General features: G+C 35.6%; 1 protein-coding gene across 2 annotated transcripts in view; it reads right to left on the bottom strand.

Annotated features, from left to right (window-relative positions):
• Nucleotides 1–16,852, bottom strand: part of MICU2 (mitochondrial calcium uptake 2) — a 173,599-nt gene that overhangs the window by 101,078 nt on the left and 55,669 nt on the right. For both annotated transcript variants that reach the window (XM_027590155.2, XM_027590156.2), the window contains exons 3-4: nt 1,448–1,479; nt 1,260–1,335 (exon numbers count right to left, since the gene is read on the bottom strand). In XM_027590155.2, the coding sequence (XP_027445956.1) occupies nt 1,260–1,335; nt 1,448–1,479 (108 nt within the window). The remainder of the gene's footprint in view (nt 1–1,259; nt 1,336–1,447; nt 1,480–16,852) is intronic.

Below are 16,852 nucleotides of genomic sequence, written 5' to 3'. Positions count from 1 at the left end.
TCAAAGCTATCCAGAACAACCTGCTTCTACCTCTTGCTACTAGATTTGCAAATACCTGCATTATAAATACTCACCTGTTCTCAAATGTCTTTGCCCTTTGCAATGATGTGGATGGAACCTGAGGATATTATGCTAAGCGAAATAAGTCAATCAGAGAAAGACAAGTATCATATAATCTCACTGATATGAGGAATTTGAGAAACAAGACAGAGGATCATAGGGGATGGGAGGGAAAAATGAAATAAGATGAAACCAGAGAGGGATACAAACCATAAGAGATTCTTAATATCAGGAAACAAACTGAGGGTTGCTGGAGTGGAGGGAGGTGGGAGGGATGGGGTGGCTGGGTGATGGACATTGGGAAGGGTATGTACTATGGTGAGCGCTGTGAATTGTGTAAGACTGGTGAATCACAGACCTGTACCCTTGAAACAAATAATACATTATATGTTAAAAAAAAAAAGATAGATAAAAAAATAAATAAATACCCACCTGTTCATCCTTTCCTACTTAAAAAGCTATGCATCCTGTGGAATGCTGATCCTTCCATTTTTGCTGTGAAGACAATCCCTTCTCTTTTTCCAGGATTCTGTCCCATTCATACTTCCTTTATATTTTATATACTATATATTTGGTATATGATATATATATATAATAATTATATTGTATTATATATCTCTCCCTCTCATCGATAAGAAGTGTGCTCAAGTCTCTTCATCTAACATTAACCAACATTCCCCTGGCCTTTTGTGTCTGCCCTCAGCTACTGACCTTTAAATCCCTTTGCTCACATCTATGTCTCTCAAGTGGCCTGAACTCAATTTTCTCTTTCCCTAACACTTTCTCCTCTTGGCTTTTGTGATAGCATTCTCCTGATTCTCCTCCACTTCTCTGATCACTCTGCCCTAGTCTCTTCCATGAGCACTGCTTCCTCTTCTACTCCCTTAAATGTTGGTGTTCCTCTGGATCTCTCTGAGGTCTTCTCTTGCCACATTCCTCCTCCCCAGGCTTTAATTAAAATAGATGTTTTAATAATTAAATTGTAATCTCTCAGAGAATTTGAGAAAGTTATTTCTTACTTAATGAGTATTTTATTATGATTTAAAAACATCTATTAAAGAACATGGCATTAAAACATTTTCTGCATTGGTTCTCTACTGTATATTCTCTACTATATGGTTGCAGACCTCAAAACAATTCCTTAACAATACCCTGGTTAAATAAAACAAGTAAACAGAAATTTAACAAATCAAAATTACCTTTATCGCCAAGGTCTCTAAAAAAGGTTGATCCACAACGAGCTGGTTGGATTCCTGCCAGTATATCCTCGATATCCTTTGAATACACATTAAAATCTTTAAATTTAACTTATAAAAGTTCATTTTCTATGTCACCAAAAAAACAAAAAGAAAGGAAGAAAGAACTCTCTCCCCCACATACTGCTTACCTTTTTTGTCAGCTTCTTCACTGAAGTTTTACCTACAGCAAAGAAGAAACTATTTATTACTCATAGTCCTTGGTAAAATTCAACTTCCACAAAGAAAGAAAATCATTTAAAAGACAAAACAAACAACTAAATATTTATAAGAAAATAAAGCCTTGGCAATTTTGCTAATATCTTTAAGCCAAAATTAAGAGCCAGAGAATTCTAAGCACAAAGACACTATGGGTTTTTATAAAACCTACTTATCAATTTCACTCACCCTATTTCAGATATATAAAATCTTATCACCATTTTTGACTTCTCTTAGTTGTCTGCATCATAAATAAATTCTGCATCATAAATAAATTGTTGTCAAATGATCTAAAAAATCTTTTTGCTTTCACTGATTAAAAGAATACACATTCATCTTTTAGAAAGCTACCTTTTTGAACCCTGAGAAGTTCTCGTTAGTTTACAGCTCTCTAAGCAAATTTAAAAGTCTAGCCAACATGACTATACATTCTAAAGTTATTTTTAATAATTTCCTATTGGATAACAGAGATTTATAATTCTTTCAGGTGTTTAGCCATGCTCTTTATTGCCTGCATCATTTTCCTTTTATCCACTATAATTCTAAAACAATCAGTTGCTTCTTTTGTTGAGGCTTATTCTGATTATAGCCTCACATCATTTACACATCTAGAATACCGAAAAATGTTTTATGTTGTTTCTTATATAAGCCATATGCATCACAAACTTCCCTTTCTGCTCTCAAGATTATCTCATCTATAAAGTTCCTTCAGTACCATTACACGGTCTCTGCAAGTTCAGGGGACAGGTTAAAAAAAAAATGAATACTTTTAGATAATGCCTTTTCGATACTTTAGGATGTTGAATTTGGACATTAAATCTACTGGGGACAAATTCTATCATTTGCTGTTAATAAACTGTCAAGATTTTAGTTTTGCATTATTAATGAAAACAGTAGTTGCGAATATGACTATGTCATTTTTAGAAACACCTGTAACGATGTTTATAAACTTAGGTGTTACTATTTTGGGATAATTTTAAACTATGTGTCACCCAATGATAAAGAACCCTAGATTCTAATGTTAGGTGCTAATATATCCTTAGATCAAATAGACAAAAGTTATCATTTAAATTACAAACCTAAGGGTTTATGTGAATGTGTATACAGAAATATGTGGTAATACGATGGTAATAACAAACCCCAGAAAACTATGTAATAGATGTATTTTATCTACCTTTGTATATTCTATATATATATATATATATATATATATAAAGAAGTTGATCATGATTCACATACCTTTTATTGCTTTTCTTCATGTCATGTTCAAATTATTTATTACCAGAGGTACTTTTATTTTTAGACAATTAAGGTTACTCCCCAAAGAGATTAACCCTTGTACCCAACTGAAAAAAGTATTCTAGGAAGTAATAATTGACATCTTGAAGGTGACAATATGAATGGTTTCTAAGTAGTAAGATTATTTCTAAGGGTCTTATATTTGCTTCATATCTAGATTTCTTTTTGGTCTTCTAAAAATCTTTGTGCTTAAAAAAATCCTTCTACTTGAAACTGAGTGAGGAAAGAAGGTAGCATTTGCTTCCCTGCAGCTAGAAGTCTTGATGCCAAATACTTAAGCCAGTAAAATTCAATACTATATGAATAAAATGCAATAATAAAGTCATGAATTAATTGATAATATAACACCAGAATCACATGTAAGAATGAAATTGTAAAACCCTATTGAGGTAGATTCCATTATCTGTCCTTCCTTTTATGTAGCCCAGTGCTTGGCATTTAAATATCTGTTGAATAACTGAATAAAAATTAGAAAAGATTCCAGAATGCCTTATTATTCAGATCCTTGCCTTTAAGTGGCTAATAATTTATTATCCTCATTTTATAAATAAAACAAATAAGACTGACTGATGGGCAAGAGGAATGAGGTCATAATATGGGCACTGGAGGATTTTTCTTCTCATCCAGATTTTTCAAAAACAGGTGTCAGTTCCCTTAAAGTAGTTATTGGGAACCACTCTCAACACTTCAGGAAACTTCACAGAACTGAATGATAAGCACTGGTTATTTCATGTTGATTACAAGTTCTGCTTGGTACCTGAATATGTATTTATTATCAAAAATGGAGAAACTGTGTACCTAATGAGCTTCTCTTGTAAAAAATATTTTTTTCAAAATGGAATCAATAATTAGAAAATGACAAAGAAATTACTTTAGCTGACAAAAAGAGGTCATTTTCTTATATAAAATTTTTAGATTAAAAAAAAAAAGTCACTGTTACCAGGGGTGAACGTCTAATTTCACTTGTTTCCCCTAAGTTAACAAACTTTTCCTTGAGTAAGAGAAGGGGTTGTAGTGTTTCAAACCCAGAACACCAGGGTAGGGAATGTCTCACCCAGATGTGCCTACTTGTATACCACTTGTTCATGCACTGTACCAAAGAGACCACAAATCAAAGTAAGAGGTCATGGTCTGATCTGTGGTATGATGAGCCACGACCTTTGTTCCTCTGACAGCAATTACAACATCAGGACATATTAAATATACCCAAATAGTTTTGCCATATTTTTCTATTTAAGAATGGAAACCAACTGTACATAATCTAAATTTTTTGTGTGTGTTTGTTTGGACTGTCTGGGTTTTTTGGAGGGAGGGGAAAACTCCTGCTTTTCTTCCTTTGGTTATTTCTATTTTCACACACATAAAAAACCCAGTCTTTTTATATGCATAGCTATTTCATATATATTTGTGTACTCATATACGGAAATAACAGAATGGGGGAAAGAACTTAACAGCAAAAAGATAGAGCTAGCGTTGAGGCTGTAATGTTTTACTGTATGAGCATGAAGAATGGAAAATACATTGTGGTTTTTCTTGGCAGGGGAAGGCACAGATCTTGAAGATCTATGAAGCACTACAGTGGAATTCTGGCTCAGGAAGTAGAATGTTTTTAAAGGTCTCCACCTCTTGTAGAGATTCCACCATGTGGCTTTCACTGTTTACAGAGGATTTCTGAAGTAAAAATCAGGAACAAGCACATCTTTTTATAGGCAACCAGCCATTTTAATACTTAAAATAAACAAAACTGCATTAATACATATTAAGTATTGTTACAGGTCAAATAAATCTTTACCTCTAGCTAAAATATAGTTATTTGATGATTGTAACTATAAAAAATTATTAACGGTATGTAATTCAATTTCATTTTGCTGTAGGTAAGTGAACTTTGATACATAACAATTAAAGAGACAATGACATCATTTTATATCTTTTGCATGAATATATGGAAAAACTTGGCATCAGTGTTAGAATTAGAATGAGACAGAGCTAGTTAGAATTTGTGTAAGACAGAGCTAGTTACTCCAATACTTGCTTGAATTCAGTCACAGCTATTATGGAAACTGAGGGAGAAAATGACACATTAGCAAAACAAACTTCCTAATATCACTAATAAAAATGATAACTGAAGGCAAAAAAAGGAGGGCAAATTAAATGGTGCTATTTTCCTTCAACAAAGCATGTGGCTTGCTTATTTCTGCTGGAATATTTAAATAGAGCAAGAGATATCCTCTGGTTGGTATTTCTTCTAGAAGGAGACAAATAGTGATCTCCTAAAATGTTTGAAAGTGGCCTACTTGTCCACTTTGCTAAACTGCTCTTCAAATACATTTAAATTATTTTTGAAGGGAAAACAAGTGACTTTTTTTTTTTGCAACCTCAAGTACTGTGAAATAATTAAGAACAACATTATACACAACAAATTAATTACAGTTTAAGAGCTGATATAAAGGGGGAAATACAGCAGCTAAGAAACTAAATAATGGCGAGAGGGGAAGATAGGGAGAGCTTCAAATAAGAGATGCTGAAGTGAAAATCTGAAGGATTAGCATGAATTAGCTCAGAGAAGTGGGGTTAAAAGCATTATGTGAACAGCATGTGCAGTACTGAGACAGGGAGAGTTGGAACACTAGGAACACAGAGTAGGGCCTGTCAGTCACTTCTATTGTGATGAGGGAGAGGGCGAGTGGTAGTTTTGGTGGCAGGAAGCTGAGGTAATTGCTATTTAAAGACTTCTATTTTCCCTTTGAGTAGGTGATCAGATAGTTTGCTAGAACATGTAGGAGAAAGTGTAAGAAACTTAGCATGATGCATCAGAGATTGCTAGTATAAAGAAAAACAACTGATTTTCATATAGAGATGTGCAATAACCTGACCCTGATAATTCACTTAATTTTAGTAGTTTTATTATTTGTAGATGCTTTGGGATTTTCTACATAGATAACATGTCTCTGACCAAATACAGCTTTAGCTCTTCCTTTTAAATCTATAGGTCTCATTTTTTTCCTTGCCTTTTGGCACTGGCTAGGACTTCCAGTACAGTGTTGAATATAAAAGTTAAGAATGGAGAGCCTTGCCTAGTTCTTGATCTTGGGGGCAAAGTAGTCAAACTTTTACCATTAAAAATGATATTAGCAACTGGCTTTATGTCCATAAGGCCTTTTAGGAATTAGCCTCAAAAGTGCCATACTGTCATTTCCACTCATGTTTTGTGAATTGAAGCAGTTACAAAGTTTCAAGGGGAGGGGACATAGGCTCCACCTCTTGCTGGCAAAGCTGTGGAAGAGTATATAGGGCCAGAAATAGTATTGCAGCCATTTTTGGAAATACTATCTGCTACAGCACCTTAACTGATTTATCACCTCATGTGCAATATGATCTTGTGTTCTTTACCAAAGGGAATTCTATCCATTCTTCTCATACCTTCTGTTAAGTCCTGATTACTCTAGCCCTTACTGACCTTTCCACTGAAACTTTACCACACTGAAGACCATCTATTACCCACTCTTGTACTAGATAGTAAATTCTACTAATACAACAATATCTGTTTTATTCACCACTATATCCCAGTGCCCAACAGTGCCTGTGGGTTTTAAACCTGTTCTTCTCACACAGGAAAATGCATACTCCCCAGTTGGGGATGGGTTGGAGATGAGCCAGGGGACACGTAAGTCTTGAGTTATTTGCCATGATGCAGTTTGACAACTAAGGAAATCCTTACTGGGCTCCATCTTAGGAATGTGTATGTTTCTAAGAAAGGCCAGGGTAGAAATGTCTAAGGGTGTAGAATGACCAATTGGAAAATTTGTTACTTTTGTATAGTGTTCAAATGCTGTGAGAGCAGATTATACTTACAGCCCTGGTCTACTCAGGTACTGACTTCATGTTTAACTGGAGGAATGAGAATAAGACTTCTTAGTGAGTCCTTGGAGGCCTAACACAGCAAATGTTTTTTGGAAAATGAGTTTATCATCAATCTGTGCTTTTAAAACTTTTAATTATATTTAAAAAAGCTACCTCCTATAAATCAGTTCACTTTTTTATTAGAATTACACTAGATGAATGTTTTGGTTTACATAACTGCTTAGACCCACAAGAAGTTCTCTGATATTAGAAAAGTATATAGTCATGTTTTTATTATTTTAGTGCCTCCATTTATTTTTCCTAAAGTATAATTTTAAAACCAATATTTTCAACTGGGTACAAGAGTTGGTATTTTTTTATACATGCATTTTGTATAGCTTTATTATTATATATGTTATTATGATATATTTCATATACCATAAAAGCCATCCATTAAGCTGTATAGTTCAATAGTTTTTCGTATATTCACAGAGTTGTATGATCATCACCACAATCTAACTTCAGAACATGTTATCACCCCAAAAAGAATGAAAACCCATTAGCAGTCACTCCTCCTCTCCTACTCCTAGGCAACCGCGAATCTACTTTGTCATTATAGATCTGCCTATTCTGGACATTTCACATAAATGGAATCATACAGTCACATTTGTGACTGGATTCTTTCATTTGGCATAATATTTTCAAGGTTCATGCATGTTGTAGCATGTATCAGTACTTCATTTTTTAAAAGAGTTGGATAATATCTCATTGTGTGAATCTACCGTATTTTGTTGATCCATTCATCTGTTGGTGGATATTTAGGTTGTTTCTGTTTTTTGGCTATTGAGAATAATGTTGCTATGAACATTCATGTGCAAATTTTTGTGTGGAGGTATGTTTTTACTTCTCTTGGATGGCACACCTAGGAGTAAAAATGCTGAGTCATATGGTAATTCTATGTTTAACATTTTGAGGAAATGCTGAATTGTTTTTCAAAGTGGCTGTACCAGGTTACATTCCCATAAGTAACATGTGAGGATTCCAATTTCACCACATCCTTGTCAAAGACTGGTATTTCAATACAAGAAATTTGAAGCATAAACTTAAAACTAAAGGAAATCTGGAATATCTTGGAATCACAATGGGCTATGTGAGACAGGTCACTGTCTCAGAGGTGCCCCAACAATGAATGTACACAGGTTTGAACTGCATGGGTCCTCTTATACATGGGTTTTTTCAATAAATACATATAGTACTGTAAATGTATTTTCTCTTTCTTATGATTATCTTAACATTTTTTCTCTAGCCTACTTTATCGTAAGAATACAGTGTAAAATATGTATAACATATAGAATATGTGTTATTCGACTATGCTATCAAGTAAGGCTATTAGTAATTAAATTACTGGGGAGTCAAAAGTTATATATGTATTTTTTACTACATCAGGGGTTGGCACCCCTAACTCCTGCATTGTTCAAGGATCAACTGTACTGTGAGGAATCTACTTCAGACACAACTAATAAACTGAAACTAAGCATAAGCTACGGTCAATTTAAAAAGCATAAGACAGACTAAGAAGTTTACTTAAAATTTAAGTTTTGGGGCGCCTGGGTGGCTCAGTCAGTTAAGAGGCTGCCTTTGGCTCAGGTCATGATCTCAGGCTCCTGGAATCGAGCCGCATGTTGCTTCTCCCTCTCCGTCTGTGCTCTCCCTCCCTCTCTTTCTCAAATAAATAAATAAAATCTTTAAAAAAAAATAAAATGTAAGTTTGGGGGCGTTTGGCTGGCCCAGTCAGAAGAGTATGCAACTCTTAATCTTAGGGTCATGAGTTCAAGCCCCAGATGGGTGTAGAGATTACTTAAAAATGAATAAATATATTAAAAAACTTAAAAAAATACAATGTAGGTTTTATTAGTAGGGAGATGTAATTGAGCCTAAACCCTATTGTCTCTTTAAGAAAACTTACAGAAATAACTACATAGAACTCTTTGTCACACAACAGCATTTAAAAAACAATGATGAAATATTTCAGTAAAATCATCCCCAGTTTTTTCACTGAAAAAGAAAGAAGCTGGTGCAAAGACTTCTTTAGGGAAACAGTCTTTTCAACAAATGGTACTGGGACAACTTGGATGGATATCCAAATGCAAAAGAATGAATCTGGACCCCTACCTCTTACTATATACAAAATTAACTTGAAGAGAATCATAGATCTAAATATGAGAACTAAAACTATAAAACTTTTAAAACAGGTGAAAATCTTCATGAACTTAACAGTTAGTTTACAGTTTCTTTGGTATGACACCACAGCACAAGCAACAAAAGGAAAAAATGGACAAATTGGACTTCATCAAAATTAAAAACTTTTGTGTATTAAAGCAGACTATTAAAAAAGGGAAAAGATAACATAGAGAATGGGAGAACATTTCTGCAAGTCATTTATCTGATAATGGTCTAGTATTCAGAATTTATAAAGAACTCTTACAACTCAACGTTAAAAAGCTAAATAAGACAAGTAAAAGTGGGTAAAAAATATGAAGACATTTTCCCAAAGAAGACATTCAAGTGACCAAAATGCACACAACTGGATGCTCAATATCATTCCTTAGGAAAATGTAAATGAAAACGACAAGATAACATTTTACACTCACTAGGATGGTTATAATAAAAAGCAAAAATTGGAAAATAACAAGTTTAGAGGAGGATGTAGAGAAAGCAGAACCCTCATACCCTCATATAAAAATGGTGCAGCCTCTGTGGAAAATAGTCTGGCAATTCCTCAAAAAGTTAAACAGAATTACCATATGACCTAGTATTCTACTCCTAGGTATACACCCAAGAAAAGTGAAAACGTTAGTACACGCAAAAAAACCTATACATCAATGTTCAGGGAAGTGTTTGGTTATCTATAATAACCAAAAAGTAGAAACAACCATCAGCTGATGAATGAAAAAAGAATGTCATATCCATGAAAGAGAATATATTCAGCCATTAAAAAAATGAAGTAGTATATACTATAACATAATACTATAACATAATGAACATTATGCTAACTGAAAGAAGTCAGACACAAAGGACAAATACTATATGATTCCACTCATGTGTTATCTAGAATAGGCAAATTCATAGAGACAGAAAGTAAATTAGGAATATAACAAAGATAGGCAGGGCAGAGAGAGGGAGAGGGTGTTACTGATTGATCCCAGGGTCCTATCTCAAACCTTCAGAACCAACATCATCAGGGGAGACAAGAACAGAACTTGAGATTTTTAACAAGTGCTCCAGGTGAATTTACTATCAAACAAGTTTATGAAATTCTTTGTTATCACATTTGATTAGAAAGAATTAGAATTAGAAAGAATGAAATTATACCTAATTTTACAGAGCTGGAAACAGTCTCAGAGAGACTTGGAGACTAGCCCCAAATCAACAGCTGTAATAGTGGCAAAGATAAGAACTCTGTATTTTAACTGCAACCATTTTAAAAGTTAAGATTCATTTGTGGAATTCCCAAAGTCCAAGATAAATCCACAAAGACATGGACTCACATAAGCAACTTTGGCACATGCACCATAATAAATTTCTATGGTCATCCTAATTACAACACTTTTCAGAGTAAACTGTCAATGCCAACAGGTTAAACTGAATTTGGCTTATTTGCTTAAAATCTATGTTGTAAGTATAAATATAGGCATGCAACATACGTATGGAACAGTCAGGACCAGAATGGGGCAAAATTCCTGTGGTAACTTTCTAATGGCCTTACTCCTCTTTTCCAACACTCCCTGACATCTCTTCTGTGACTTGTTTTTACTTGCACTTGGCTTTTGGTAATAGAGGGTTAAGCTGTGACTTCATTTTTTTTTTTAAAGATTTTATTTATTTATTTGACAGAGAGAGACACAGCGAGAGAGGGAACACAAGCAGGGGGAGTGGGAGAGGGAGAAGCAGGCTTCCTGCCGAGCAGGGAGCCCAATGTGGGGCTCGATGCCAGGACGCTGGGATCATGACCTGAGCTGAAGGCAGATGCTTAACGACTGAGCCACCCCATTCTTAAAGGGATTTATATTATAAAAGAGCTCCTGGTTGTGGGAAAAAACTTTTCAAGAATTAAGCTAAAATCAAAGTCCAACAAGTGGTGGAACAGATATTTTTCACGGGGTAATGGTAGCACTGAGTATTCCCTCAAATATTATTACCAATAACGATTATAAAGTGTAGCTGCATAAATAGGAGCTACAAACATCTGCTTTCTCTGTCTTAAGAAAGAGTTCTTAAGGTAAAAATCACTCTATTATCTCAGCCCAGACACTTGGTTTTCCAAAGCTACATAAATTTATTAATGTTTGGTTTTCAGTTTTTAACCATTGAAACTCAAGCTGAGATACAACTAAAAATACTTACTGTGGGGGGGGGGCAATTTTGGGAATAATACTGTAAAATCTTTAAAAGATATAGAAAAGAATGAAATAACTAAAATCACTCATAATTCGAGAATTCAGATATAACAACTGCCAATATTTTTGCATTTTCCCTAAGAAGAATAACAATTTTATGAAGTAGCTAAAATTTCAGAGCTCTCTATATGCCAGGAACTCAGTGCTCTACGTGTATTACCTTACCTTATGGAATCTTTACACTCTGAGGTAGGTACTAATAGCATTCCCATTTCACTGAGGAAGAAATCTAGGCTTGAAGAGCTTAAATAACTGCCCACAGACACACTACTACTAAATGGCAGAGTCGGCATCCAAACTCAGTTTCTGTGCTATTCCAGGACCTGTACTATAAACTATGATACATAATAATACTACTTTTTTTTTTTTCCTCATCTTTGTATGCTGACTCCAACCATCTCTTGATCCCACTGGGTCCCACAATCTATTTGATACCACCATCTTTTCATTATTCCTTGGCTGCTTATGTTGTAACTTCCCATCTGGCTGAGCTTCAATGGTCAACCATTATAATCATTCCCTTGCTTCTATTTCCCTTTGTCATATGCTCTTGGCTGACCCCAACCCTTGTTAGATCGAACTCTCTGCCTTCTCCACCCCAACACCGTACAGCTGAACATGGAGAAAAGTAACCACAGTCAGCTGATTAGATTCATTTTAAATTTATAAGTAATGACCTCAACTGGCATTATGATAAGGCTATTGGTGATTACACTTCTCAATCTTTACAATCAAACCTATTTTAGAAGACTACTTGGCAAAACTCCAATACCCCTTCTTCACTCTCAGCAGATGACCTGACCTGGATTCTTAACTGAGAAATAGAAACATAACTTCTACAAGCACCCACCATGTAGTAGGTCTTTTCTAATGCCAAGTTTCCACTGTGTTATTAGTCTCTTTCCTCTCTTGGCTTCTCAAGGACTTTGTCCTAGAAATTCTTCTTTCTCTTTCCTGCACTGTCAAGTTTTTCTCTCATCTGTCAACACATATACAATTGTTTCTCCTGTCTTAAAAAAATCCTTTCTTGATCTCAATTCCACTTCCATCTACTGCTTCAACTCTCTCTTTTATGGCAAACCCCTCAGTGTCCTTTTTTGTTTCTTCCATTTTCTCTTTTCCCATTTCCATTAAAAACGACTCTAGTTAGGCTTTCCTTTTCACACCACTCCACCAAAACTGTTCCTATGAAAGTCACCAATAAACCCTCATGTTGCCAAATCCAGTGGTCAGTCCATTCATTTACTTATTTGTTTTTTAACTGAAGTACAGTTGGCAAACAATATATTAGTGTCAGGTATACAACACAGTGATTCAACATTTAACATACATTATGAAATGCTCACCATGACAAGTGTAGCTACCATCTATCACCATACAAAGTTATTACAATGTTATTGATTATATTCCCTACGCTGTACTTTACATTCCCCTGGCCTATTTATTTGATAACTGGAACTGTGTACCCCTTAATCCCCCCTCATCTATTTACCCATCCCACAACCCACCTCCCCTTTGGCAACCACCAGCTTGTTTTTTGTATTTATGAGTCTGTTTCTGTTTTGTTTGTCCATCAGTTTTGGTTTTTAGATTCCACATATAAGTGAAATCATACTGTACTTGTCTTTGTCTGACTTTTTTCACTTAGCTTAATACCCTCTAGGTCCATTTTTTCACTTAGCTTAATACCCTCTAGGTCCATCAGTGTTGTTGTAAATGACAAGATTTCATTTTTTTAATGGCTGAGTAATATTCCATTGTGGTCTAAAGATAGACCACATCTTTTCTCCCCCTTCTTTTTTCTATGACTATAGTTGACACACAATGTAACATTAGTTTCAGGTGTACAACACAGTGATCTGACAAGTTCATACATTATGCTATGTTCACAAGTGTAGCTACCATTTGTCCCAAGATATACTGCATCTTTATCCATTTATCCACTGATAGACATTTGGGTTGCTTCCATATCCTGGCTATTGTAAATGATGCTGCAATGAACACAGGGGTGCAGCTACCTTTTCAAATCATTGTTTTCATTTTCTTCAGGTAAATACCCAGAAGTGAAATTACTGGATCATATAGTATTTCTATTTTTAATTTTTTGAGGAACCAAGTCCCTTTGTTCCACATCCTTGCCAATACTTACATTTCTTATCTTTTTGATACTAGCCATTCTGACGGGTGTACAGTGATGTCACTGTGGTTTTGATTTGCATTTCTCTGGTGATTAGTGATGTTCAGCATCTTGACATGTGCCTGTTGGCCATGTGTTTCCTTTTTTTTGAAAAATGTCTATTCAGGCCCTCTATCCATTTTTTTAATCAGACTGGGTATCAGCCCCTTATCAGATATATCATTTGCAAATATCTTTCCCATTCAGTAGGCTGTCTTTTCATTTTGTTGACAGTTTCCTTGTTATGCAAAAGCTTTTTAGTTTGCTGTAGTCCCAATTGTTTATTATTACTTTTGTGGTCCTTGCCAAGGAGACAGATCCAAAACAATATTGCTAAGACTGATGTCCAAAAGTTCATCACCTATGTTTTCTTTTAGGAATTTTATGGTTTCACGTCTCATTTAGGTCTTCAATCCATTTTATTTTTGTATGTGGCATAAGATAGTGGTCCAGTTTCATTCTTTTGCATATAGCTGTCCAAGTTTCCCAACACCATTTATTTAAAGAGACTGTCTTTTCCCCACTTTGTAATCCTGTCTCCTTTGTTGTAGATTAATTGACCATATAAATGTGGGTTTATTTCTGGGCTCTCTATTCTGTTCCATTGATCTATGTGTCTATTTTTGCGCTAGTACCATACTGTTTCGATTACTAGGACTTTGCAATATAGTCTCAAATCTAGTTCTGCTGTTTGCTCAAGATTTTTGGCTATCATGGATCTTTTGTAGTTCCATACAAATTTTTAAGATCATTTGCTCTAGTTCTGTGAAAAAAATGCTACTGGAATTCTGATAGGGATTGCACTGAGTCTGCAGATTGCTTTGGGAAATATGGACATTTTAACCATTTTTCTTTTTTAAAAATTTTTTATTGTTATGTTAATCACCATACATTACATCATTAGTTCTTGATGTAGTGTTCCATGATTCATTGTTTGTGCATAACACCCAGTGCTCCACGCAGAATGTGCCCTCTTTAATACCCATCACCAGGCTAACCCATCCCCCCACCCTCCTCCCCTCTAGAACCCTCAGTTTGTTTTTCAGAGTCCATCGTCTCTCATGGTTTGTCTCCCCTTCCGACTTACTCCCCTTCATTCTTCCCCTCCTGCTATCTTCTTCTATTTTTTCTTAACATATGTTGCATTATTTGTTTCAGAAGTACAGATCTGTGATTCAACAGTCTTGCACAATTCACAGTGCTCACCATAGCACATACCCTACCCAATGTCTATCACCCAGCCACCCCATCCCTCCCACCCCCCACCACTCCAGCAACACTCAGTTTGTTTCCTGAGATTAAGAATTCCTCATATCAGTGAGGTCATATGATACATGTCTTTCTCTGATTGACTTATTTCACTCAGCATAACACCCTCCAGTTCCATCCACATTGCTGCAAATGGCAAGCTCTCATTCCTTTTGATGGCTGCATAATATTCCATTGTGTATATATACCACATCTTCTTTATCCATTCATCTGTCGACGGACATCTTGGCTCTTAACCATTTAATTTTTCTAATGCATGAGCATGGTATACCTTTCCATTTATTTGTGTCATCTTCAATATCTCTCATCAATGTCTTACAGTTTTCAGAGTACAGGTCTTTCACCTTCTTGGTTAAATTTATTCCTAGGTATCTTATTCTTTTGGTGCAATTGTAAATGAGACTGTTTTCTTGGTTCTCTTTCTGTTAGTTTGTAATTAGGGAAGAGAAATGCAACAGATTTCTGTATATTAATTTTGTATCCTGTGATTTTACTGAATTCAGTTATTAGTTCTAACAGTTTTTTGGTGGAGTCCTTATGGTCTCCGTATACAGTACCATGTCATCTGCAAATAGGGACAGTTTTACTTCTTTTCCAGTTTGGATGCTTTGTATTTCTTATTTTTGTCTGATGGCCGTGGTTAGCACTCCTAGTACTATGTTGAATAAAAGTGGTGAGAGTTAGTAGTAGGAGAGAAATGATAAAGATCAGACAAAAAAATGAAACAGAAACTTAAGACAAGATCAATACAACTAAGAGCTGGTTCTCTGAAAAGATAAACTCAAACTATTCCAAAAAACTGAAGGAGTCTCAGGGAGTTAAGCTCTGCTGATTTTCAAAGCCAGATGTTATGGGGGCTTGCCTTCCTGGTGCAGATCCCCAGGAAAGGGGAGCCCGATGTGGGGCCTGATCCCCTATATCCCCAGGGTGAACCTCTGTGCCATTGATATCCCTTTGGCCTATGATTTTCTATGCTGGGGATTTGACTCCCCACCTAACCGTGTCTCTGCCCCTCCCACTTGTCTTGATTTGGCTTTTCCTTCATGTCTTTAGCTGTGGAATAGCTACTCTGCTAGTCTTCAGGTTGTTCTCAGAGTTGCTCTACATGTAGTTACTGCTCAGTCTGTTTACGGGAAGAGGCGAACTCAGTATCTTCTTACTCTGTCATCTTCCCCACACCACCTTCAACGGTCAATTCTTACTCCGTGTCTTACCTGACTTGTCATTGACATTTTTCATGGCTGATTATTCCTTCCTCCTTGAAACACTTTCCTGAACTTCGCAATACTTTTACTGACTTTCCTCTTTTTTAACTGCCCCTACTTGGTTTCTTTTACTGCTTTCTGCCTCATCTCTCCAACTCTACATGCCAGAATACCTCAGGGCTCATTCCTTTTACTGCTTATTTTTCTATCTAAACTCATTTTTGCAGTCTCATCAAGTCTCTTAGCTTTAAATAGCATGAATTTACTGAACAGTCTTAAATTTACACTTTTGGTTCCATTCACTTTCTTACTTATATCTAACTGCTTACTCATTATTTCTTCTTGGAAGTCTAGTAGAAACTCTTGTTAATGAATACCTACTATGTGTCAAGCACTTTTCTGGGCATTTGGTCTATGTCACTGAGCACAAGAGACAAAAATCCCTGCTGTCATGGAACAGGCATTCTAGGGGTGGAACACAGACAATAAACAATAAACTTAGAAAATAAGTAAATTAGATATAGTATACATTAGATTGTGATAAGTGCTATGAGAAAAACCTGAACAAGGTAAGAGGGATTAAAAGAGGAGCAGAATGAATGGATGGGGGTGTGTGTGTGGTGTGAGATTACATTTCTTCATTGAGAAGGCAACTGAAGCAAACAGGGACAGATTAGCCAAGAGATATCTGGACAATGTGTTTCAGGCAAAGGTAACATCCAGTGCAAAGGCCCTAGGGTGGGAGCATATTTGTTGTGTGAGGTAAAGCAAGGTGTAGCTGGAATAGAGTGAGCTAAGAATACAGTAACAAGTGTTTTGGTTAGAGGTTATGGTGGTGGACAGATAACTTTATACTTTATAAAATATTTTAATGTTAAATTTTTAAAATTCAGCCTCATGTATCTACCTAACTTGGATTTATGAGAAACAGAACGGCAGTAAGTAGCAGGCTTATGTCTAGTCTTTTGAGAGAGGGCTAGGAATTTATGTTGTAGCTCTTGAGGATTTGGGCAGTCCCTTCACTGCTGTTTGGACTGGCTTTTAAGCAATCTTTCTTATATTTCCATTGCAATGCCTGCAAATGAGGTTTAA

The sequence above is a fragment of the Zalophus californianus genome, chromosome 3 (assembly GCF_009762305.2).
Source record: "Zalophus californianus isolate mZalCal1 chromosome 3, mZalCal1.pri.v2, whole genome shotgun sequence".
In the NCBI taxonomy this organism is placed as follows: Eukaryota; Metazoa; Chordata; class Mammalia; order Carnivora; family Otariidae; genus Zalophus; species Zalophus californianus.
Note: the sequence above shows the minus strand (reverse complement) of the source record. Positions and strands in the feature narration are given on the sequence as shown.